The 24,355-nt window shown below is 38.6% G+C and overlaps 1 protein-coding gene across 1 annotated transcript in view; it reads left to right on the plus strand.

Moving 5' to 3' along the window:
• Window positions 1-24,355, plus strand: part of CPQ (carboxypeptidase Q) — a 131,649-nt gene that overhangs the window by 101,001 nt on the left and 6,293 nt on the right. Inside the window, exon 6 of the mRNA XM_066334063.1 lies at window positions 682-883. Within this exon, the coding sequence (XP_066190160.1) occupies window positions 682-883 (202 nt within the window). The remainder of the gene's footprint in view (window positions 1-681; window positions 884-24,355) is intronic.

Below are 24,355 nucleotides of genomic sequence, written 5' to 3' on the forward strand. Positions count from 1 at the left end.
CCAAGTACACTCTAAAAGCAAATGTTAATATGCTACTTGTACACAAAACCTTACCTTTCATGTTTCCTGTGAGGATCTACCTTGGAAGCACAAATTTTCCTTAAAATAGATATTATTCCTTCGAGTCTGGGGGAAAACCTTGGCATTTCAGTCCTCCAGTTGATACCAGAATTGACTATATGGTATATTGAAAATAATGTGTTTCTGAACAGGCAGCAGCTGGCTTTAAAATAGACTGTTCCTCACAGTCTGTGAAGGCTTTGAATGCCTCTAATTTTAAAACCACAGCACTGCATACTCTCTCCACTGCAACAGAATTTCAGAGTCTCAGGTCTGAGAATAAAGGGAAAGCTGCAAATGAAAACTGCAATATGGTTGTGATGGCTTACCTCTCTAGGTGGCACTTCAGAAGTCTGAAACCAAGTATTTGGGGGCAGCAGACCAGTCATGTTGTGGGTCCTACAAAACATTGGTGCCTCAGAACATAACTTGAACTGTTTCAGCCATTTCCATGTAGAAAGATATGTCCCTTCATTTATGCCTATGTACACCTTTTCACAGGTAGCATTTCTCCGCTTCTGAAAACAAATTTGTTGTGACATGCTCACAATGACACCTAGAATCCAGTATATGATGCCACCTAAAATAACAACCTCGTATCTTCTTTTCTTACATGATTAGGAAAACATCTCCAACTTTGATATCGTTATGGAGTCTGATGAGGGCACCTTCAAGCCATCTGGACTGGGTTTTAGTGGCAGTGCTGAAGCCCGGGACATTGTGAAGGAGATCATGACTCTGCTGCAGCCCATCAATGTTACAGAGGTTTACGACACTGCAGATGGAACAGACATTGCTTACTGGATGAGAGACGGGGTGCCTGGTGAGTGTCCCTGGAGCTTGGCAGGGGACACTGCTCACTGAGCCCTGCCACGTCACATGGGTGGTCTAATGTTTTCTAGGTGCTAAGAAATTCTTTCTCCCAGGGAGTAAAATTACCATAGGTAAAATGCACAAATGTCAAAAGGTGACCAACAGAAATAGGGCAGAAAGTGCATTTGAGCTGCAGTTTAATAATGGTATAGATTATACGTAGAATAAAATGCCTAAAATCTTCTTTTGGGCTTTAAGGATTTATAATAATTAATCCCAGACTGGTGTTTTATAAATAGTAAACCAAGGCAGAGGGGAATTCTCCAATACAGAATAAATATTTTTTTAATTATTATTATTTTTACTTTGAAATTCTGGGCTTTTTTTCTCTCTGTTTTATATGCTGGAGAATCAATGTTTTTGAGATGTGACATTTAAAAAGCTATGAGTCATTAAGGTGTGATAAAGGGGTAAAATTCTGAAAAGTCTGAAGTAGTTTAGGGGTTTGATTTGAGGATTGTATCTGGCTCCAAGTGAGGAGCAGCTTGTTGGCAAAGAAACTTGTAAGCTGTAGGAGAGATCCATCACTGGCAGCACCCCCATGCAGGAAAACCCCACACTAGCAGAGGCTTTCAGAGCACAAGAATCCCAACTGGAGGCCAGCCCGTGTGAAGCCTTAGTCAATTTCCATTTGAATAATAGTAGAAAGAAAAGTTTCATAACAGTGATATTAAAAAAGTTACGATCAGTTTTAAATTTTAAGGTTCTTTTTCTCCTGTGTTTTATGGCTGAAGTAGGCTGGGCACATTTTTCATGCTAGTTTTACAACTTGCTACTATATGCTTAGAATCTTTTAATATTTTATTAGCTGCTGTTTTTTACCTTGTGGAAGAGAGTGAGTGAATCATGGAATGTATTTTTCTTATTTATGGTCAGAACCCCTTGCTTCTCACTGACTTAGGGTGTGCAGAGATACCATAAAGTTAGCTGCTTCAATAAATGTCTGGATGTCTAATTTTGAAACCAAAATATCTATACTGGGCAAGAAGTATGGACGAATAGATATTATTAAACAGTTAGGGATTCATCTTCAGCTTCTGTCCTGTCTCTGGGTGAAGTGGAATCAGTTCAGTACAATGTCATGCAGCTGTGACAGTGGTGTGCTGAGTTGATTTGAGGGATTGCGAGCATACGGGGAGGCTGTAGCCATGCATCATCCTCCACAGCCTGGAAGTGCCTGTGAAAAGATGTCTGGTCCAGAATTTCAGAACAGTGTATCTGTGTTGTAGATGGAATATAAGAGCTCATATAGAAAATGCAAGGGTATCAGAATTATTTCCTAGGTAAGGTGCTGGGAGCATTCCAGGGGCTCCTCAGGGGGTTGCATCGTGCTTCTCATCTGAATGTGACAGATCATGGAAGAAGAGAGAAAAATTTAATATTCAAAAGCCTTATTTTCAGTTGATAATGCAAGTGGTGCTTGTGAATGCAGTGGGTATTGAGCTCTTGCACACCACCTCTCATCAGCTGTGGTGCACCTGGAGCAAAAGCAGCTACAGCTTGCCATGGTCTTCTTGCTTAATCTTAGGGCTACTCAGCAGGAGTGATGCAGGAAAAAGCCCTCTCCTATGGACATCTGTGCTACTCAGAAAGCATAAACTATGAAAAATATAAACCTCCTGAATATAAGCTCAACTTTGGGAAAATATGAATACGCCAGAACCAAGACCTCAGTTTTAAAATAAATCTGATTTGTTTTCCTATTAAGAATTTGTCATGTTAATCGATGGTGGATTTTTTTTTCTGTCTGTAGCTTTGGTTCATTTAACTTCCTGTTAAGCAAATAGCAAAGTGTTCTTGCAGCATACAGGAACACTGATTCTTTTCTTCATCAATCCACAGTGAGAAAAAATTAGCTCCACTAAAAGAATTTTGGCTGCTTTAGACTGTATTTCATGATGTTCCAGGGAGAAGTCTAAGACATCTCCTAATCTTTGTGCCTTGTCTGCAGTATTCTCCCTGCTTGAGTGAGCCTTTATGGTATATAATAACATTGAAACAAATTGAACACTCTGTAACAGCTTTTATAATTTTGTTCAATTTAAGCAAGCAGTCAAGTGTTGACACTTCATCAATTTTACTTAAATATTTTCTTGAAAATATACTTGGCGGCTTTGTTTCTGCAGCAGTGAGAGAAAATATGGTGTACTTCTTGAACAATAAGAATGGTTTCTGACATAATTTCTCTTGAATTTTCCCCTTTTCAATGTGAAATAGATTCTGGGATTCACCTTATTAGATGCTCTCAATATCCTTCTCCTACTTCTTTTGGTCTGAAAGATCCACAGAGGGAAACACTACATGTGTTTTTCAGAGCTGTAGGCAAAGATACTGTAGCTTCTTAATCTCTGCTATTTTGAGCATGTTTATTTTTAATGGACATGCAATGAAATGCTACTAAACAGCAGTGATTATTCTGAGATTTTAGGATGAAAGAGGCCACAAGTTCAGTGTCCTTAGCAAACCATGGACTGAAGCCTAAATAATACTTCTAAAGCACAAGCAAGGTGATCTGCACCAAACACAGCACTGGTTCTTTGTGACTGCAGAATATTAGAAATATTTGCCAGTGCCCTTTACACTGGATTGTTTTGAGAACAGTTCAGCCCAGCAGTGAGGAATGTCTGTGCTTGTGGTTTTGTACTGATAGCCAGTTTTCAGCTACTGAAAATATTTATATAACATTTGTTTTGCTTTTTCATGAAGCATAAATCAGAGGAAAGGGGAGGTTTGTGGTGTTGTATTTTATGATGTGGTTTTACAGTTTGAGGTGACCATTGATTCTAAGACTGCTCATTTCATAATTATGCAATTATCTTCCTAAACTTTCTTTTAAAGTGTTCAATTCCATTTTTTTTTTCGTTAAGGATGTATCCAGATCGTGGCACATAAAGCTGTTCCTTTGCCACACTAAATCTCAAATTAAGTGTGGCTAAAATTTGCAAATATAGGTGGGAAGATAGGTTAGTTGGCTTTACTTATTTGGTTTGTTAACATACTTTTTTCACAATAGGTATCTTCAGTGTCTGAAAGGGTTAAAAAAATTATTAAGCAAGCCCTGCTAAACCAGTGCTAGGATATTCTTGTTGAAAAAGTGAAGTATCTGATGATCACAGATACTCGATGATGACCAAAATGCTTTGAATGTGATTTAGAGTGGTTCCTAAGGTAACAGCCCTGGGTCTGGATCAGCCTTGCCGGCAAGCCTTCAGAATCTGAGAAAGGAGGGATGAAGTGTTGGTATTTGTATTATGGAATCCAGTAAACATTAGTTTAGCTTTAGGAGATTAAACTGTCTGTGGAGATGAAAACAGGTGCTTTCGTATTTTTGCAAAGGAATGGCTGTTGTGACACACTGTTTCCGGGAAGACTGGTTCAAGGATGCTCCTTTCTGCTTGTCAGGGTGATCATCTGTTGCTGCAGTGCTTATGATGGGAACACTCGTCTGTTAGGAACTAAGCTGACCCAGGACATCTCAAAAAACTCCCCAAAGGCATGTTTAAATTCCTCTTTGAAAAATCAACCAGTGGCCTAAAAGTGAAACTCCTTTTATACTGTCACTTTGAACCCTGATGGTTGGTTGTTTTTCTCTTTCTCCACAGTGACTTGATTTTCTGTTACATGCATAAAAGGAAGAATTGTTCTTCCAGAAATTAATAAACCAGTAGTTCATCTAATTTTAATGTTTCTTCAGAAATCAAAAATTCATTGCTAACCCAATCTATTAGTCATTCAGATGTGGCAAACAAATAATAATATATAATATAATATATATATATTATATTATATATTATTTTATATATATATATATAATATAATATAATATATAATTTCTCTCATTTTTACGTTTTCATAGTGCTTTTTTATTACCTCCATCAAAGCCACCAGTATGCTGTATTTTGGCCTGAGACACTGGATTTTGACTTGGATTATTTCCTTTCATATTATGTAAGAGGTTAAATCTACCCCTTTTCTGGAGTATGCTGCCCTCTCTTACCCCTGTGCCCATCATCCTTGTAGCAATAGACTTAAGCCTGCTGGCACACTGGTGCCAAGCCTACCTCTCTGCTCAGTGTCAGCCATGGGCATGTCTGAACAGGAAAACTCCTTGACTTGAGGTTGCCAGCTGGACATGAAGAACTGAGCAAACTCTCTTTACCAAATTATAGGTGAATAACCCCTGTTCACTCTTGGCTGTGTCACTGTTTGGAAGTGATACTCCACTGTAATGCTTGAAACGCTGACCATCACCTATTTTGTACTGCCCACAGTCTCAGGCAGACTCTTTGGATCCAGTTTCTAAGCTTCTTTTTATTTCCAAAAGAATAAAACCAGAAGAAATATCAGATGTACAGTCTAGGGCTTCATAAGCCAATGCTTATGCCTAGGACTTGATGCTGCAGGGGTAAGGGATGTTGCACTTGACAAAAACCTTCCTACAAGATGAGGGAAGGGAAGAAACAATTTCTGAGCAGTAGACATTAAACTGCTTCACTTTACTGTGTGGCATTTGTGTCACTTGCAATTTGAGATGTTTAGCACAGGGAATCACATGTAGGCCTCCAGGTATTTGACAAGGTGACAAACTTAAGGCAAATGTCCCCTCCTAGAGCAAAAAGCTGCACAAACCTCATGAACACTACTCACAGAACTGAACTTTATGGATAACATTGTAAGTACTTAGGTAATTTTAGGTATTCCATGGGTGCTACATTTTTATATTTGCTGAGTTCCCACTGCTCTGGATATCTGTTGAGCACAGTGCTATCACCAGCTACTGTCTTTATGTGGAAATGAGGGGTAAAGGGCTTATGGTATACATGCATGTCTTGCCTCAGTCTCGATCTCAGTAAGTCTGAGATATACCAGAACTGTTGTCTGATAATTAGCAATATGGCATTGCTTTTTCCAGGGCATTCCTTTCCTTTTAAATATCTTATTTTATCATTCATAAAGGAAATATGGTGAATGACTGTGTTCCACTGCAAAAGCCAAATCTTTTGCAACTTGGGTGGTATTAAATTAAACCAGTATGCTAAGAGAACAATTATAATTGCTTGGCACTTTATAACCTCCTGTAAGTGCTAAGGCTATTAGACCCATTTAAAATCTTGATTGCAGAGAGAAATGTGTATTAATCTGTAAAATATTTAATCTATTTTCTAATTTATCATTGTTCCAATAAAATGGGCTTTTGAAATTAAAAAATTACTCTGGAGTAATTAAAAAATTTTAATATGTTGCAACTTTTTATGAATGTGGATTCCTTAAAAGACTCATAGTTTACCATAGTATCTCAGTTATATTAGCCTTCATATGACCTTCTCTGTTTTTAATAAAGTAAATAAAGTCTTTGAGACTAGTCATTTAATGAAAGGAATAGTCTGTAACTTATGATGCTTTCTTGTAAGTTGTGCTATTAGACTACCAGAAAAATTTGACAATACTTTACATACAGTTCCTTCCACCTTTGCTCTGCTTGGGCTAGTGTTGTTTTGGTACAATGGAGTATTTTCTACTTCTAGAAATTAACAGGAAACATCAGATTTGCAAGGATGTTTTTGTTTCACATAGACTAGACACAAACCATGCAAAAATGCATCTGGGATAATACTGTTGGAGAAAGGGATGAAGTTGGGCAATTAGGCACAGTGCCTGAATGCAAATTTTCCTGGTAGTTTTAAGAGGGCTTTTGTATTATATTTCTCATTAGCAATTCAGGCTATTTGAGTCTAAACAAACTCAAACTGGGTGAAGGCAAACCCTTTCCTCCAATACGCTTAGCCAGCTGTAGAAGAATGTTGCAAACTTGGTGAATTCTCTGTAATTTTGAATGTCAAAACAAGACTTAGGTGTCCTTCAAAAAGTACAGGATAATTCAAGCAGGAGGGATCAGCTTGATGCAGCACATACAAGATGAAATTCTTTGCCGTGCATTACTGAGAAAGTGTGATGGTAATGGGCTTTGCTGGCCTTAAAATATCTGTGAATCTGCCAGTAAATACTACAAGAATTTTCATAATGAAATGCTTCTTTCTCATTTAAGCCTCGTCCATTTCAGACTAGATTTTTGAATATAACAAACTATCGTGTTTGATTTGTACAACATTTAGATAATCCCAATTACAGTTACAAAAATAGAACTATCATTAACTTGCTGATCCCATAGGAAATTTGAACTGTGAAACCAAAAATATTTGCAAAACGCTATCATACATTTCTGAACTTCAGAACACATTGCCAAATCTCTTGTTTTATTTCTAGATATTCTCTTCTCTTCAATATCCATGATGCATTTTATTTGGCAAAGTTTACTTGGTGGTCACAAGTAAAGAATTACAGCACGTGGGTTAAGTAGCTGGTGTTCCATAGCTCTTAAAATTTGTTTTTCAATAAAATTAGGCAAGACAGCTTTAAAATAATCTTATACTAATGTTACAATAAATTAGTTTGAAATACTGACATTCTGACTGGCTTTTAGGATCCTAGAAGTAAAACTGTTCCAGTCCTTTCGGCCCTGTACTAGTATTATATAAACTTATTAATCTAGTAATTAAAATTTAAATTGGGATATTTAAAATAAAATCATAAATTCTAATGGTTCTTGCACCTTCTGGCTAGTGGACTTTTTCTCTTATTTTGTCAGTCTTCTTTCTTTGAATATCAGTTCCTTTTAGATGCTTACTCTTTAAAAACTTACATGAGATGGATTGGCATAAGTGACCCTTTTAATAAATAGGTTCTTCCTGGAAGCATATGCAATTCCTAAACATCTCAAAAAACATCAATTCATTTGTTTCTCCAACTCACCTTTTTAGTAGGAGAACATACTTTGTCTCAGAAAAGAAACACTGAAAATATCCAACTGAGGATCTCATTCGGATTTGGGGTGTGGTTGTTTTTATTCTGGCTGTGCCTCTGAGAGACATCTTAATTCTCTATTGTTTGCTGCTTAGGAAAGCTGAATTCTGTTTCTGTGGGTGGGAATATTCTTTTTCACATAGAAATATTTGCCATGTGTTGATCCTAAAAAAACAAGTGTTCTACATTAACACACAGAGCTCAGTGTTAACATGTTAAATACGCATTTCGGAAGTACAAGTTAGTCAAGCCTTATTCCTAGAACTGTTCTTGGCTTCAGTGAAGCTTATGCAAATAATGAAGTAAACAGAAAGAAAAAATAATAATAAAAAATATTTTAGTCAGAGTTTTGTAAGGATTTTGAAGATATTTGCCAATGGAAAAAGTGAGGAAGTAAAATAAGATTCTCATCACAATTTATTTATTTTTTTACCTCTAGAAATTTGACTGTATGAAAAATAAAACACATTGATAGTATGGAAATGTGAGATTTCTCACCAAATGTATAATGACCTAGAATGGTTGTTAGGAACAACAGCAGAAATATCTGTGGATTCATAGATTTCATTCCTGGAAAACAAATTGTAATGGCATCAATATTAAAAGATGATTAAAAATAAAGCATTCAGTAGCATTCCAGGAAGACCACATATAAACTGCTCTTGATGGGAGGGACAGAGGTTAAATGTATTAAGGTCTGGCTTGCAGCTTTCCAAGTACTTTCCTGTATGAAGTCATATGATGAGTGTTTCTAATAGGATTCTTCAGGGCTTGCTTCATCCTCAACTATTTAGAGTTTCCGTTGGTTTGGAGTCAAGTGTAAAATTACAGCAGAACACAGCTGATGTAATTGCTATACTGGAATGATCAAGAATGATGAGAACAATCTCATCCAGCCAAGGTGATTATGTCTCCTCTGGCCAGTTTGTTCACACCTTTCTTGTTCTGGAGTCACAAACAGTGTAATATTTAGAAACTATCACTTCCTTGGACCCCTTGGTTGCCCTGTTTCTGAAGAGGCCCCTACATTACCTCATTGCCACAAGGTTTTGCTGGTACCTCTTGCACAGCAGCTCCTGTTCTACAGAAATGCTGGTGCACTTCCCACCAGTTCTGTGGCCATGGGTCATCCTCTTCCAATACAGGACTTTGGTTTTGTCTTTGACAAATTTTCTGAAGTTCACGTCAGGCCACTTCTGTTTTTTGAGCTCTTTGAACAGCAGCTCTGCCTTCCAGCATACACAGCTGCTCCTTCCACAGAGTTTTTGAAGACACAGGTCAGCCCTGTCATCTGGATCATTGCTAAGGGTGCAAAGGGTGCTGGCCTGGCAGGGAGCGCTGGGTGTCACACTACTCATAACCAGACACCTCAAACTGTTGATGGTGACCCTTTGGGCCCCCAGGCCATTTTCCACCCACTTTTATACCCCTCCTCCAGTATAATTTTCCTGGGGACTGAGTTTTTCCAGTTTATAGTGCATAGAATCACCACAGGATTATGGAATAGTATGTGTTGAAAGGGACCTTAAAGACCATCTGGTTTCAGCCCTTATGCTGTGGTCAGGGACGCCTCTCACTAGGTCAAGTTGCTCAGAGCCCTCAAATACTTCCAGGGATGGGGCACCCACAACTTCTCTGTGCAGCCTGTGCCAGTGCCTCACCACCCTCACAGGAAAGAATTTCTTCCTAACATCTAACCTAAACTTACTCTATTTCAGTTTGAATCTGTCCCCCTTGTCCTGTTACTAAATGCTCTAGTAAAAAGGCCAACAAAGGTTCCTCTTTTCCAGGCTTACAGGAAAAGAGAAACCTTTCCTTACAGAGAGGTGCCCCTCCCTTCAATCAACTTAGTGGCTGCCTCTGGACATGTGTCTGGATCCTGCTGCTTTAGATTTTACAACAGGTTTAATCTTTGCCTTTTTTCATCCTCTAATTGCCACAACTTTTCCTAGATGATAGAAAACAACTTCTCAATGGCATTGGCCAGCTCCCCCAAGCAATCTGTTCAGCATCCATTTTTATTTGGCCTCTTTGGCTAAATAATTCCTAACTTCATTTTCCTATACCATGAGCAGTACCTCTTCCCCTGTCTTTCCAATTCTGCTGCCATGAAGAGACCTGAGAGTTTTTCATATTAAGCTACAGCAATTGCTTTCTTAGTATTATTTCATGCTTATTGTAGCTAACATAGCAAATAATATAGCGCTTCAACAGCAGTTTCCCCCCCAAAGTTCCAGAAGTTTTACATGGAAAGGAGGCTGTAGAAACATCTCAGCTGACTCTGCAGAGCACACTGGAGATTTGAACCAAGTATTATTTTGATTCAGGATTTGAATACTTTTTAGTGACAGAATTTTAGATATTAATCAGAAAACCTGTTCCTTCCTGAAACAGCAAACACAATACACTTTCATTTGCAGGTGACATTTTAGGTGTAAATGTCTGAGGCCTTTGAAGAATGCTTTCAATAGCAGTCCAAACTGAACAAATACAAAGCTTGGAAATAATTTATAAAGACATCTTCCTCAAAGGAGCAGATTCAAAATTATTCCAGTGGCAGCCTCTCCAGGACATTGTTAACATTTATGAACCACAGAACTGGAACCCTTCTAAGTGTTTGTCTTCAAAACTCATTCTGCAGATTGGGTCTACAGTGCTACTGAATTTCTGAAGAGTAGACTTTATTGAATATCAATTTCTTCTTCCCAGAAGTCCCTTTCCAATGATATTTTATGTGTTTTCATGCAACAATTTCAGTCAGTTCAGACATGGTCAATTCAGACCACATAAAAATACTTAAATGTGAAAGAAACTGAATATACATTTGTATTTTGTATTGGCAAATCTCAAAAAAAAGGATCATAGGCTGCATAGAAATGTGAGAGAGAAGGTACAAGGTTGCTGTTCTGTCTCTGACATAATCTGCCATAATCACTGAACAATTTATAGTTCCTCAGCTTCTCTAATGATAACAGTTACCCAGGGGTTGCCTATGAGTTACCTTCTGTCTATACAGTGCAATAAAGAGGAAGGACTCATCATTATCTTCCTAATTAAGCTGGTCTGACTTCTGCTGGAATCATCAGATTTTAGCACAAGAGCTTCATCTGAGCAAATGTTGTAGATGAGTGTAAAGAAAAGAGCAGTCTAAGTGGAAGGATAAGCTTCCTATATATGTATTTTAGGGGCACATAAACAAATCTGTCTGCAAGGACAAAGCATGAATCTCAACAAGAGAAGCAGTTTATTGGAATTCCCCATGCAAAGAGCCAGAAAGCCTAATGAAGATTTACTATACACCAGGACCAGTCTGTCCACAGCTCTCAGCTTTTTTCAGTGCCCATGACAGAGCTCTGTCTCACTTGCCATGTGGGGCCTTGGAAATCCACCAAAGAAAATAGGCACTTTTGCAATTCAGTTCTATTAATTATATTAAATACGAGCAGTGATCTTCTGGGACAGAAGAATTTTTGTAGTTGTTGCAGTTGTTTATAAAGAAAGCTGAAGTAAAGAAAGCTAGGATTTTCAGACTCTGCTCTCCAGACTCCTGAGGGATTGTGGATTACTTCTAAAAATGTACACCCTCATCTCCTACTAAGAGCACAAGTTTGTTGTCAGTGGGCTTGATTATTCAGTTGTTGTCAGTTGGGATAATCCATGTGAGAAAATGTATATGGATTTAAAATTGGAAGCAGCTGAAAACCACTAATGTGGCATTGTGGATGAGGAAGAAGTCGAGCAGCTTGATTTCTCAATGGGTAGATGCTCTATCCTACAAGCAAAGACACGGGAATTGAGAGCATTGGAATTTTACAGGTGTCCCAAATTCCTCTGGGGATGTGCACAAGCACCTACCTCCTGAAAGATACTGAAAACAACTTAGAGTTGTTAATTAGAGATAGGAGACAGAAAAACGTAAATTCTCTGAGAACAAAAGTTATTATGAAGAATTCTAAAGCAGGGTGGTTTTACCTGAACAAGGATTGTCTCGATTGCCTGCCTGTTTCCCCCCAAATCCAAACCCACAGCAACAACAACCAAAGCACAGTGGGAGTCAATGGGAGCTGGCTGAAAGAACAGTGTTCAGTTGTCCATCTCTGGTCAGAGACGTGAAGAAACAAAAACCAAAGCTATCACCAGTGAAGTCACAGAAGTGATTTTGAAGAATTTTTTTACCTTACATTCATTAAATTGGTAACTGCTAGAGGAATGACTTGTAGCACTGTTTTGCACACACAGATGAATTGCAGTTAATGTGAAATACTTAGAAGTGGGACATTTTTCTGACATAAATCTCTTGTTTATAAAATAGAACAAGGTTACTCCAGCAATTTGGTCTACTTGCTCTTTGCAGGGTTCACTTGGTATCGTGATCCTGAATTTATTTCCCTCTGCCTCACAGGTCAAACTTGGCTGGAGCCATGGCTCAAGCTGATCACCAGAAAAAGTAGTCTGTAGTCTGTAGTCTGTTCAGCAGCTATTTCACAAAGCCACACAAACAGATGAGATTTCAAGGAACCACAGAGCTAGCAAGGAGGTTTCTAGAGAACCTCTAAGTATCCATGATTCCAGCATGGTCTTGCCAATGTCTCTGCCATTTCTTTCATGTTTGTTTAAGCTGAACTTGAAGACTACTGTAATGGAAACAGTATAGACCGGATGGCCTGTCCCAGTGCTATTCTTAGTGCTTAGGAAGGTTTTTCTCCCATCTAACCTATTCCTACTGCAATTTAAGAGCTTTAACTCTCATTTCTTTTCATTGTGAACCCAAAGACATGGTTGTTTCTTTCCACTTGCAGCAGACTTTTATTTATATATAAAATATATGTTTAAAATATTTAATAATGTATAATAATTATATATATATATATAATATTTTTATTTATGTATTTACATGAAGTTGATTTTTTCCTTCCTTAGTGTAGTAGTTTATGCTTGCACCTATTGATCATTATCCTGAGTTGTCCTTTCCAAGTATCTCATTGGTGAACATCACTTAACAAATTGTCATCATGCTCTCAGTGCCCCTGCCATATATCTCTAATTAGCACCATCTCATAATGTAGGAAGACTCTACTCTATTGCTTTGGTCTATAATGTAATAGAAAATAGTCTCAGACACATATGGTGCCACAGTCTAAAGATGCGTCCATTTTTTACTCTCTAAGTATATTTTTCATGCACTTTGGATCAACCTTGCAATATACATAATTTCCTTTTCTCTTCCGGTGTCCTTAGTGATTAACATAACTTTGAACTTTTATACATATTTTGTAGAATCAGAAAGTAGTTCAAAGGGAGCCATTATGTACACCAAGGTTCTGGACCATCCTGTATTCTGATAGCATCTGGACATCACAGTTCTTTTGTGCCAGACATTAAAGGCATTGATCCTAGGTGTGTGTTTTTGGGCTTCTTCATAGATAGAATGCATTGGACAAGTAGTTTCTCTTGGTAGATTAGCTTTTTTGTTAAGGAAAAAAGATACTGAGATGTGTTCATTTATACAAACAAGATCTATTTTAATGAAATCAGAATAGAAAAGAACAGAATTATGAATATTTCACTAAGAATAAACATTTAGATAAAATTTAGAGTGATGATAGAAATTAATTTTTTAAGATTTTTATTTCATGTATGTATGTATGTATTGAGTCAAGAAAGTATCTATGATTGGGGTATTGGTTTTTGCTGGTTTATGTCACTTTATGAGAAAAGTTTTGTGTGTCTTTTATTTTCATTTGAGTTGAGAAAAGAGAAAAGCAGAATTGTGTTATTTGCTACAGAATGGAAAGCCCATTGTTTCCTAGTTCTGCCTCTCCTATGGATTCCAGGAAACTGCAGTTTTTGCATCGTGTATGACTGCAGCAAAATAATATGGATTACAAATCATTAGTTTAATCAAAGGAAACCCATCTTTATCCTGCACAAACTGCTCTCTGGACTTTGATGCAGACAGGAACCAGGCTAGTTCCAGGTTTTGTCTGACTGACCATTTAATTCAAGGTAGAATCCACCAACTAAACTATTATAATCTCGGGGGGGGGGGGGGGGATGAAAACTGTAGGATATATATATAAAAACAACACCATTGTATCATAGAGAGTAACTATTCACCTTTTGAAATATAACCAGAGGATCAGAGCATCAGCACTAACCAGCTTTAAGACATACTTCTCTGGACAAGGTATAATTGAATGGAGGAAATCAGCATCACAAGATGTTTCAGAGACCAAGATCAAACATACATTTAATGAGGCTGGAACACTGGGGGAAAGGTCCAGCAAAGGCTGTCCAACATAGAGATATGAAGGCAAGCTCCTACTCAGAAAGTCCTTAGTCTGTTGATGACTGGACACGTGTACTGAAGGATGAGACCCTTTTCTCCCATTTTTTCTCAAAACATTTGCCTCTGTTAGAGAGAGGGAAATAGGCTGAATCTTTGAGGTTTTTCCCAGTTCATCCGTTTTTCTGTTCCATGTAGTGCTCGTCTGCATAGAGTCTAAGCACTTCTAAATAATCTGGGTAACCAGGCTGACAATTGATGCTACAGTCAGTACCCTTTTAGATGCAGGAATGTTCTGTGAGTTAGTTAAAGTGTTAGATGAATTAGTTGATGAATTATTGATGAAGTCTTTCCTTTGAGCTTTTGTATAATGTAACTCCAATGCTCTCATCCTGCAGCGAGGTGCCTGCAGCTTCCTGCTTGGCTCTGAAAGGCAGTGCATGGCAGATGGGAAGGGGAAAGGGTAAGAGGGAAAGTGAAGTGGCAGGCATAGAGCTGTGGAAGGTGGTGGACTTTCAGCCTTCTAGGATAACTACTCATAAACAAGAGCATCTTATAGTTGATTTTCAGATTTAAGCCAGTGTTGTGGTTTTACATTTGCCAAATTTCGTTTACCAACTGGGAAATAGGATTTTGGGAGAAAAAGGCAAAACAAGCATAACTTAAAAGTAAAAACAGATAGATTTTACTAACATACACTAAATAAAAAGAGAGAGAGAAAAAAAAAGAGACATTTAAACACCTTTCCCCCACCACCTCCTTCTGTTCACTTTTCCACTCAACACAGAGAGAAAACTGATTTTCAGTCAGTTGCCACCATTTAAACACAATCTTATATTACCTTGGGAGAGGAGCCTCTCTAGGGTTATGGAGAACACGCCACAAGAAAAGGTCTGGTGGCTTTCAAGGCCACAGATCTGCAACCGCCTGGAATTTTTGCAGATTCTGTGCAGTCTCACCCATATAACAGTTTTCCATGCTGTTTATGGGCTTCCACATGTTTGGGTAAAAAACATGTTTTAAGAATGCTTTTCCAGTACAAAACAGGGATTTTCTTCCATCTCTAAAATCACCTCTATCTCAAAAGAAATAGAGACCTCCTTATTCTTTCCCAGGAGCCAGGGATATAATCTATTCAAAATTCTCAATTAAAACCCGTGTATATCAGTACACACAGCCCTTTGGCTAGAACTTGCATTCCCCTAAGCAGCATTAGGATATTACAAAAACAGTCCATTTTTCCATAATTTACATCTAGAGAAGTCTGGTCAGAAATGTCCACTTCCTCCATCCCATCTTCCAATAGTCTTTCTCAGTTCTTTCACTGACTTTATCTCAATGCTGTCTCTACATTCTAAATCCCTCTGTCTTCCACGGAGGAGGGAAAAGGGTTGATGTCTTTGCCCAGAGTCCTTTTTTCCTGTTCTCCAGCAGACTCCCAGAACTTCAAGGCCACAGGTGATGGTGGGGGGAGGAAGGGAGAAAGGGAGCATTCTCAGGAATGCTGATGGATGAAACCTCCTCCACCCCTGGTCAGATCTAAAGCGACTCAAACCTGAATCAGCTCCCTGGAGCTCTGGAGAAAAGTTCTTAAAAGTCTCTCCTCCTTCTGCCCAGCGGCTCTGGCAGCCAAGGCCCAGAGCACGGCCACCGTGGTCCTGGCGCAGGGCCACACTGCTGGTCTGCAGTCCTCCTCCTCCTCTCCCCATCGGAGGAGCCAGGAGGGGACAGAGGGGACACGGCCAGCCCCGGCCACTGTCCCACAGGCAGGGTCCCCTCTCGAGGCCCGGCAGCCTGGCCCCGGGGGGACCAGCCCGACCCTGACCCACGAGGTGATGTTACCTCCTTGCCGGCCAGAAAAGGAAAGGGACGAGTCACCTGGGACTTGTGATTTAAGACTGGTTTCCAGAGGCGTAGAAATCACTCTTAATCATCAGCCAAGCTGTCAATTCATGCTAGAACTGTTTTAGGGAAAAAAAACCTTTCACATTCATGCTAAACCACCACAGCCAGATATAAGCAGGAAGTGTTAATGATACCAATTACTGTTATTGACTCCTTGTGCATTATTTCTGTTCTGTGTTTTAAAAGCGCTAACTGAATTTGTAGGCAGATAGGACATTGCAGGAGCAGGCCTTCATTTCCAAATTACAGAGACTCTGAGATAAACTATATGGGTTAGAGACATATTTTTAAAAATAATAAAAGACAGTTACTAACTGTCTTTTCATTCATACTGCAGAGCAGAATTGGGGGCTGCTATGTGTGCTACAAGTGTCACTGAAGGAAGTCTGAAGACAAATACTGCTGAAGGCTGGGCAGTTGTGATTTTTTATTGCACCCAGGCATTGACTGGTGCATCTTGGAGCCTGACCCAGGCCCTTGCATCCATAGCAGCCACTGGAGAAAGGCACGCACAGTTTTGTGGGCTGCTCTGCGCTCACACAGTCTGCACTGGTTTCAAGCAAGTCGTACTGCAGTCTCATTTTGTTGTCTCTGTTCAAAGGTTGCAGAAATTGATGATCACTAATGGCCAAAATCCCTCGTTTTGGCAAAGCTTTGATTAGCCTTTGGGGGTGGGGTTTTTTCCCATGCAGAAGGACTAGGGAGATTCCTAAGATATTTGCATAGAACTGCCACTGCCAGCCTTGAAATTGGTATTAATGCTCCAGCCACCATTACTCTTGAGCTTGGAATCACCAACAGCATGAAAGAAGTCAGGCTGGGTGGGGCAGCTCTCACTCCCTTGCTGAATTGCAGTGTGAGAATCACAGGCTGATCATGTCAGGGCTTCAACATCCTGCTGCAGCAGCTTGTTTTCTTGGACAATTTTAGCCCTTCTGACTTCAGCTAAGAAACAGATTTCATTGTGCAGCTAAATCTAATCAACAAGTTTTAAACATCTTAATCTTGAAAACTGCCTGAATTATACACATCTTTAATTTTAAATCCCTAAGATATGCTAAATGGGAAGCATTGAGAGAACTTAATTAGTCTGCCTACTTCTTCCTATAGTTCCTAATTATTATGTGTACTTTTTTTGTCCACCAACACTGCTAGCTAGATTTTAGGGCAGATGTTCCTGTGCAGTCATCATTAAAAGTACATGCATTGGATGCTCTTGAAGCCTCCAAGGGCTCTGCATTTATGTCTTTTATTTCAGGATGCTTGGGGGGAAGAAGGGATCATCACACACTTAAATGTCTTTTGCTTTCTGTATCTTTTCCATGCAGCTTCTCTCTTCCAGTCAAACAAATAGCTGCCAGGAAATGTGTTAAGGGTATAATGGTTTTGAGACATAGTCCTCTGTTTTTGAGAACATTATCTGAGATGAAAAACTTTTTCACTCAGTATACTCAACCCAATGACAATTTCAATATCCCTTAACCTAGGTAATGACTTTGTATTTCGAATTAGAGAACAAGAGGGAAGGGACTGCCTGTGGTTCATGGAGCCTGAGCTAAGAGAGTACTGAGGAACACTGTAATAATTTAACAGATATGAAAGCTCCTGCCTGCTGAGCCAGCTCTCCTGCATCTGTGGAAATGGCCAGGATCACTGCTTTGCTCATGGCATGTGTCAATTCTCCCCAGCCAGACCTCTGTTGGTTTCACCTCCCTGAGCTCTTTGAGACATGGTTTGCCCCCAGCTCCCATTACATTGACCTGGGCAAAAACATATGTCCCCCAGTTTTAGGTGTAGAGCATCATTTTTGCAGGAAAAAAAAATAAAATTAAGTGTTGCATACATGTCCCCGTCATGGACGGCATTATTCCTTGCCTTTTGCTGCTTTTTTTCAGATCATTCTCTTCTTTTTGATTTGCATTGTGTTTTAAATTCGTTGAGATAGGGAAAAATGTGGTTGCTCTTCTACTGTTTCAAGGAGTGAATGTTTGTCCACTCCATTTGCTAAAATAGATAGGGGTAAAGACACCCCGGGTGCCTCATCTGGTTCCACATAAGCCTTGGGCTCTTGATACACAGCACAAAAATCTAATTATTGAAGTAGTTACTGTTTTCTCCTGTGCTACACCCTATTTTTCCAAACCCAGAGCCACCCTTGGAATCCCAGCAGTGAACCCTGCTGGCAGTGGTGGGAGGTAATGGCAGTCTGTCAGCCTGGAGACACTTAACTGTACTGTACTTACCTGGAAAGAGTTACGTATCTAAAATCTCACTTGTGTGTTTTTTGAGCCTGAAAGGAATATGTGACAGGGGAAATATTCCCTTTTTCACTCAATGCATTCTAATTTCTGTGGCTGCATTTCCAAAAAGGTTGTGCTTTTTCTTCACCTTTTCTGATGAATCTGATAATAGCTGAGGCTAAGGTCAGACTACCCAGGACTAATGTGACCTACCAGTTTTTCTTCTTTTGTGTCAGTTCTTGTAGGAGTGGGAAATGGAAACTATTCAACCAATAATCATGCACAATTATTTTGCAATGATGGGCCTTAAAGCAAGAAAAATCCTCCTGTCTTTTTTTTTTTTTTTTTTTTTTTTTTTTTTTTTTTTTTTTTTTTTTTTTTTTTTTTTTTTGCTATCAGATACCTGTTAGTTTAAAGTGAGGATGCAAAGTGAGGATGTCAAAGTAAAAAAGTAAAATAAATATTGGCCAGAGTGTAAAAATTTTTCATTCAGGTTATTTTTAGCTAAGATTTATAATCCCAGTTTGACTATTTGTTGCAGTACTTTGAATATATAGCATGCCATTCGGTTTAGCAAGTGTGCATTTGGCTCCTGAAAGTTTTTTAATTATGTGTGAGTTGATATATAGATATGTATGTATATATTGATATTTGTTTTTATGTATCTGCTCTGTAAAGAGAGTCTTCAATTTGTGTATTTGAAAGGAACCAATAGTCTAATGACGTTATGATGCTGAAAACTTGCATTTGGGGAGCATATCTTTCTCCTGTGGAAGGCAAGCATAGCAATCCGGAGATTAAGAGTTTTTTTAAGGAATGTCTTAAATTCTAGCTTTTCTCTATTAAAATAATTCTAATAATTTGGTAATAATATGGGCTGCTAACAAATATCATCACTGGGTCTTTTTCTCTCTTGCATTAGTCTATAGGTGGTATTTGAATGTGGCACCATAAACAACTTTACAAGAATGTACTTGCCTTTGATTTCTTTGACTAAATCCAAATTGAAATTACTTCCATTTATATAGCCGTAAACATTGCTTTAAGTTTTAGCATGGACACAATATACCAGAAGGATGGTGGGTAATATTTAAAGTAATAGAGGTGTATTTGCTTTTTAGTCTGTAGGGTTTGGTCACTGTTATCAAATTATCTGCATTTATTGAATCATATGTAAAATGTTGTGTCTTTTGGAGTTGCTTAGAAATTTCTGTAAAAGTACATGATTTTTAAATGAGCCCTTGCAGATTTTTAGTAACAAATGATGAAAAAATATATATTGATCCTTGATTTCTGCAAAATTATGATTGTAATGAAGATAATCAGATTGATTCTGGAGGAGGATTTTCAAAGCTGTACTCAACAGCTTGACACTCATGGCAGCTGGACTCACTAGTGGCTCTGTTTCTGTACTCTTTCACCCAATCAGTGTTTGCAGTCCATGTTTTAAATGAGGCCTTCAATCATACAGGTTTAATTTGAACAAAACTAAAGTAAAGCTCAACTTCATAAGAAAACAGTGTAGTAAAGCATAGAATGCAGTAAGCCTGTGTTTAAGGCAAATTCTATTTGCACTTACTGATGTGACTGAGGATCTTGCAGTGAAATCAAACCCTTTTCAACTTAAAATTAATTGTCAGCTTCTAGCATTTTGACAAATGCATTTGCACTGTGACAAAATAGCAATTACAGCAACTCAAATTTACAGGTAGGAAGAGTTGTGCTAGTTAGGGACATTGATTTATTCACTTTGTCTTCTTCTAGGATTAGTTCTGCTCTGTGGATAAGCCAGAGCCCACATACAAGTAGTGATACACTGCAGAGTCAGATCAGGTGTAAGGAATTTCTCTACTTCCTTACTTGAAGGACAGAAATTCTTTGATTTCCCCCTTTCTTTTTCTAATGAAGCCCCATGTAATTTCATGGAACAGAGAGATTCTGAGATTGTGAAGAACAATGTTGCAGCAGCTGTCTTCACTTGTACCTTAATTATTTTTATCTTTCTGTTTTGTTTTGTTCTTTTGTAGTTTTGCTGACAAAAAATATGCAATCTGTTACTTAAAATATTGAATAAATACTCATTCCTGCTACTTTATGTTCATCACCCATCGGATAACGTGATTTTAGACTAGGGCAGAAAGGTTTTGTGGTTCTCTGAACCCTAATCCCAAGGGGGGCTTGCCGCTGAGGTGTCCTGCACTATAGGTGGGCCAGCTGAGAAAGATGTGAAGGGAGCAGTATTGGTGCAGTGCTGTGCTCCATTTCACTTGCCTTTTGCAAACCCTACAAAGTGTCCCTGGACCTGTAGGCTTTGTGGCTTTCTGGACCCCAACCCTAAAGACTGAAAACTCCCTCATTTGGACAGTCCTGAACCTTGAAATAAGATTTGAAGATCTGTTTCAAGAGCTTCTTGAAGAAGAAATAAGATTTGTTTCAAGAACTTCTCAGCATTTTTATTACTAATGAACTAGATAAATATACTCTGGTTTGGAGATCAAATGAAAAAAAATTTCATTTAGATATTGATTAGATCAATATCTAGAGCACCTAACACGTTGTGAAATAACTTAGTGGTTTAAAACTCATGTATGCATTACTCAAGTAACCACAGATAATTTGAAGGATATTTTATTGTTGTAGGCATAGTATATTCTTCCAGATTTGTCTTATAGTCCTACATCAAATTCCATCATGAAGAGTATGATACTGTCAGTGGGGTGCAAAACTAGAGACAGTAAAACCATTGGTCATCCTGTGGGCATGGTTGAATAAATGCAGTTTTGGTTTCTGTGATATAAAATACAACAGACTTGTAGTGTGCTTAGGATGTATTTTGCTTAAATTAGGTGACTTGTTTGGGGGTTTGGGATTTTTTTTCATAACTAGTTAAGCACCAGAACTGGCTCTTTTCACCACCATCTGGGCAGAAGAGAGCTCTGTTTAGTTGGGTCCTATGAACATTGGTGTTTCTAGCTGTGGACTACTTGGTGGGAAGGCTCCTGCAGGAACTTTGTGATTAAACATCCAGCTGTAATCATATTGAGGAGGGAAGGCTAGAGCAAATGAGAACCTGTGTGTTTCCTCTCTCTCCAGCATCCTCTGGAAAAGCAGGCCTAAAGGCTTGCTTTAAACTGATTTGTGAGTTTTTGCAAAATACAAGGAAGCTTCCTGAATGGATTGAAAATGCAAATTAATGCAGACAATTACTGCAAACAGAAATGCTACTCAAAAGCTTGACAAATGGGTAATTTTTATGGTTCTCTCTCCCCACATGTGACTTTTAAACAGTCTAGGGGGTGTGTCTTTCCACTGGGGTGATTCTGGAAGTTGTTGGAACAGGGTGGAGCAAGGGTCTAGCCCTAGGTGTTAACAGGAAGCTCTTGGGCTAGCTGAGAATGTTGAAGAAAGCACTTCAGTAGTTTGGGTTTCTAAGCAACCTTATAATGTCAGCTACATGGTGCAGTTTTACAGAGAGTATAGAGACACAGAAATGCATTTGGTCAGGAAAGATGGTTCAAATGGGTCCCAGTATTCACTTGAACCTTGTGTGTGACATTTAAAGCTTAATGGCTTTAAAATAAATCGCATGCTCAATATTTAACTGCTTTACTGAGCTGAGACATAAACAAACACATGAAAAAGAATTCTAAATTTGAGAAACTGCTGATTTTGCAATGACTTTCATTCCACTTACAGTGTTCAAAAGATGTAAAATGTAAAGGATACAAAATGTAAGGGATTTATAAATCCAACAATCACTTTTGCAACTATCAAATTTTTAAGTTGTCTCTGCATAACATATGTAGGCATATACTTTAAAAGAAATCACAAATTAAATAACTTCTATTAAAATATACACAATACATACAAACATAAACAAGTATATAACACAGATACATAATCCTTCTAAATCTGTATGCTCTAAGTAGGGAATCCCCTAAATAATGATCTGTGTTGTAGTTAACAAGGGTGGTCACAGATCCAAAACACAAAATACAAAAGTAATTCAGGAGTCCATATTGCTTCGGAAGAAAGAAGTCATGCCTCACAATCTAGTAAGCCATTTTCAGAAGAGTTTGTAACCATTTTTGTAGCTGGATCTGGTCAGTAAAGTACAGTGAAGTCATCAAAAGCCCTTGGATCAAAGACTATAGAGGAAGAATGTACTGTGAGGTGAGAGGTATTTCCCTACTTCAGGGTAAATACCTGATTTTAAAAAGATAGAAAAAATTGTCATTCTTGTTAATGGAGAAAGTCTTTATTAGGCTGCCCAGTCACTTTTTTTTTTTTTTTTTTTTTTTTTAATGTTCACAAAACCCCCCTGTTAGCTGCAAAGGGAGTGAACAGCAAGAATAGCAAGTTGGCAAAGTTTGCTTCAAATATTTGGTATCAAAACTAAAGCTGACTGTGAAAATGTGACGGTAATCTTATCGTAGAAAATATCTACAGAATACAACAACCAGTGACATTTTTGTGTCAATAAATGTGGAGTGATGCAGCATAGGAGCTATGGATACAGAGCAACAGGATGTTATCTTCAAGAAGAGTGATCTGGGAGTCACTGTGGATAATTGTCAGAAATTGTCAAGTCAATACCCAGGGAAGGTAAAAAACACAGTGTTTCATGCAGCTAAGGAAGGAAGGAAGGGAGATAAAGCAGAAAGCATCCATAGAAGATGTGTTGTGGTGTGCTGCAGTCACATCATGGGTCCATTCGTATGCTGGTGTTTGCAGGCAGTACTGGGCTTCTCATCTCAAGAACAGTGAAACACAGATAGAAAAGGGACAAGAGTCACCAGAAGCCTGCATCCTCAGAGATATTGAATCATTTCTGCAAGAGAAGGATTATTCAGCTTGGGAAAATGCTGCTTTTAGGTTAGTGTTAGGTGTGATTAAACTGTGTTAAGCCACCAGTGGTATGAAGCTGAATGAAAAAATGGAGGGTGCTGCTCCTGCAGCTCACAAAGTGAGAACTGTACTGAGCCCACACAAAATACTCAGGCACACCATGCATTGCCACACGGAGCTGTAGGCAGAAGTGTAAAAAGGTTCAAAAATTAGTGATGAGTGGGCCTATGGAGGATCTCTCCATCCCAGAGAGTGAAACAGCATGTGGGTCATGTTTAGGCAGCATCAGGTAGGGAGACTTACCATTTTCTCTTTTTTATTAAAAAAAGAACCTTGACAATTTAAGACAGAGGTTGGATGAATGGAGGAAGAACTTCCATGCTTTTTAGGGTTGAAGATTTATCTGGGGTTTTATGGTTTTTTTCCCAGTCAAGGGCTGTTAAGGATGTCATTTTAGAGCCTAGTCAACCTGTGCTCTATGGAGCAGCACAGCTTCGTTCCCTGGCACCTCATTTCACAGCATTTCATGCAAGTTTAGGTTGGATCTCCTGCTGTCACTGGTCCTCTGATGCAATAAGTGAAAGGTTAATGCATTGCAAAAGTAACTGTGATAATCCTGAGCTGTAATTTAGTCTGTTTAGTGTATCCACAGGATTAATTCTGAAATGCATTAAGCAAAACAAGAAGTAATGCAAACTACATATTGTCTCCCTTACACTCTAGTCTCATTTAATTAGTAACTGAAAGAACCACCTGAAAACTTTCCGTCTGTCTTGTTGTTTGAATCATGGATTTTAAAGACTTTTGAGAGAGTGACTCAGGAGGTGAAACAGCAGGGCTTCTGATGTTATTTATAAGCTCTGTACTGGAAACTATTTCAGTGTCGGTAGCCATGAAACTCAAGCAATTTAGCCTGTAATTTCATCATTTGAGACTAAATGACAGGAAAACGAATGCTGTCAGTGCCCCACTAAACAGCATTAGCTCTCTCCATTGCCTCTGCTTACTTGAAAAATGGATAATTAAATAATTGGCATTAAGGCCAGCTGTCAGCTACAGGTTGTCCCACAAAGGAAAAGGTTAATATGAGCACCAAAATACATGCAAGAGATGTCTGCAGTAATTGGGTTTTCATTACAGTAGTAGCTTTGCAGGCTGAGGTTAGGCAGGGGCAGCACACAAAACATCTGTATAACACCTAAAACGAGCAATCAAGCACTCTACAGCAAAAGAGCTGTTGAGGCACTGATAGAGCATTCCAGCCAGCCCACCATAACACAGC

Source organism: Sylvia atricapilla, chromosome 1 (assembly GCF_009819655.1).
Source record: "Sylvia atricapilla isolate bSylAtr1 chromosome 1, bSylAtr1.pri, whole genome shotgun sequence".
NCBI lineage: Eukaryota > Metazoa > Chordata > Aves > Passeriformes > Sylviidae > Sylvia > Sylvia atricapilla.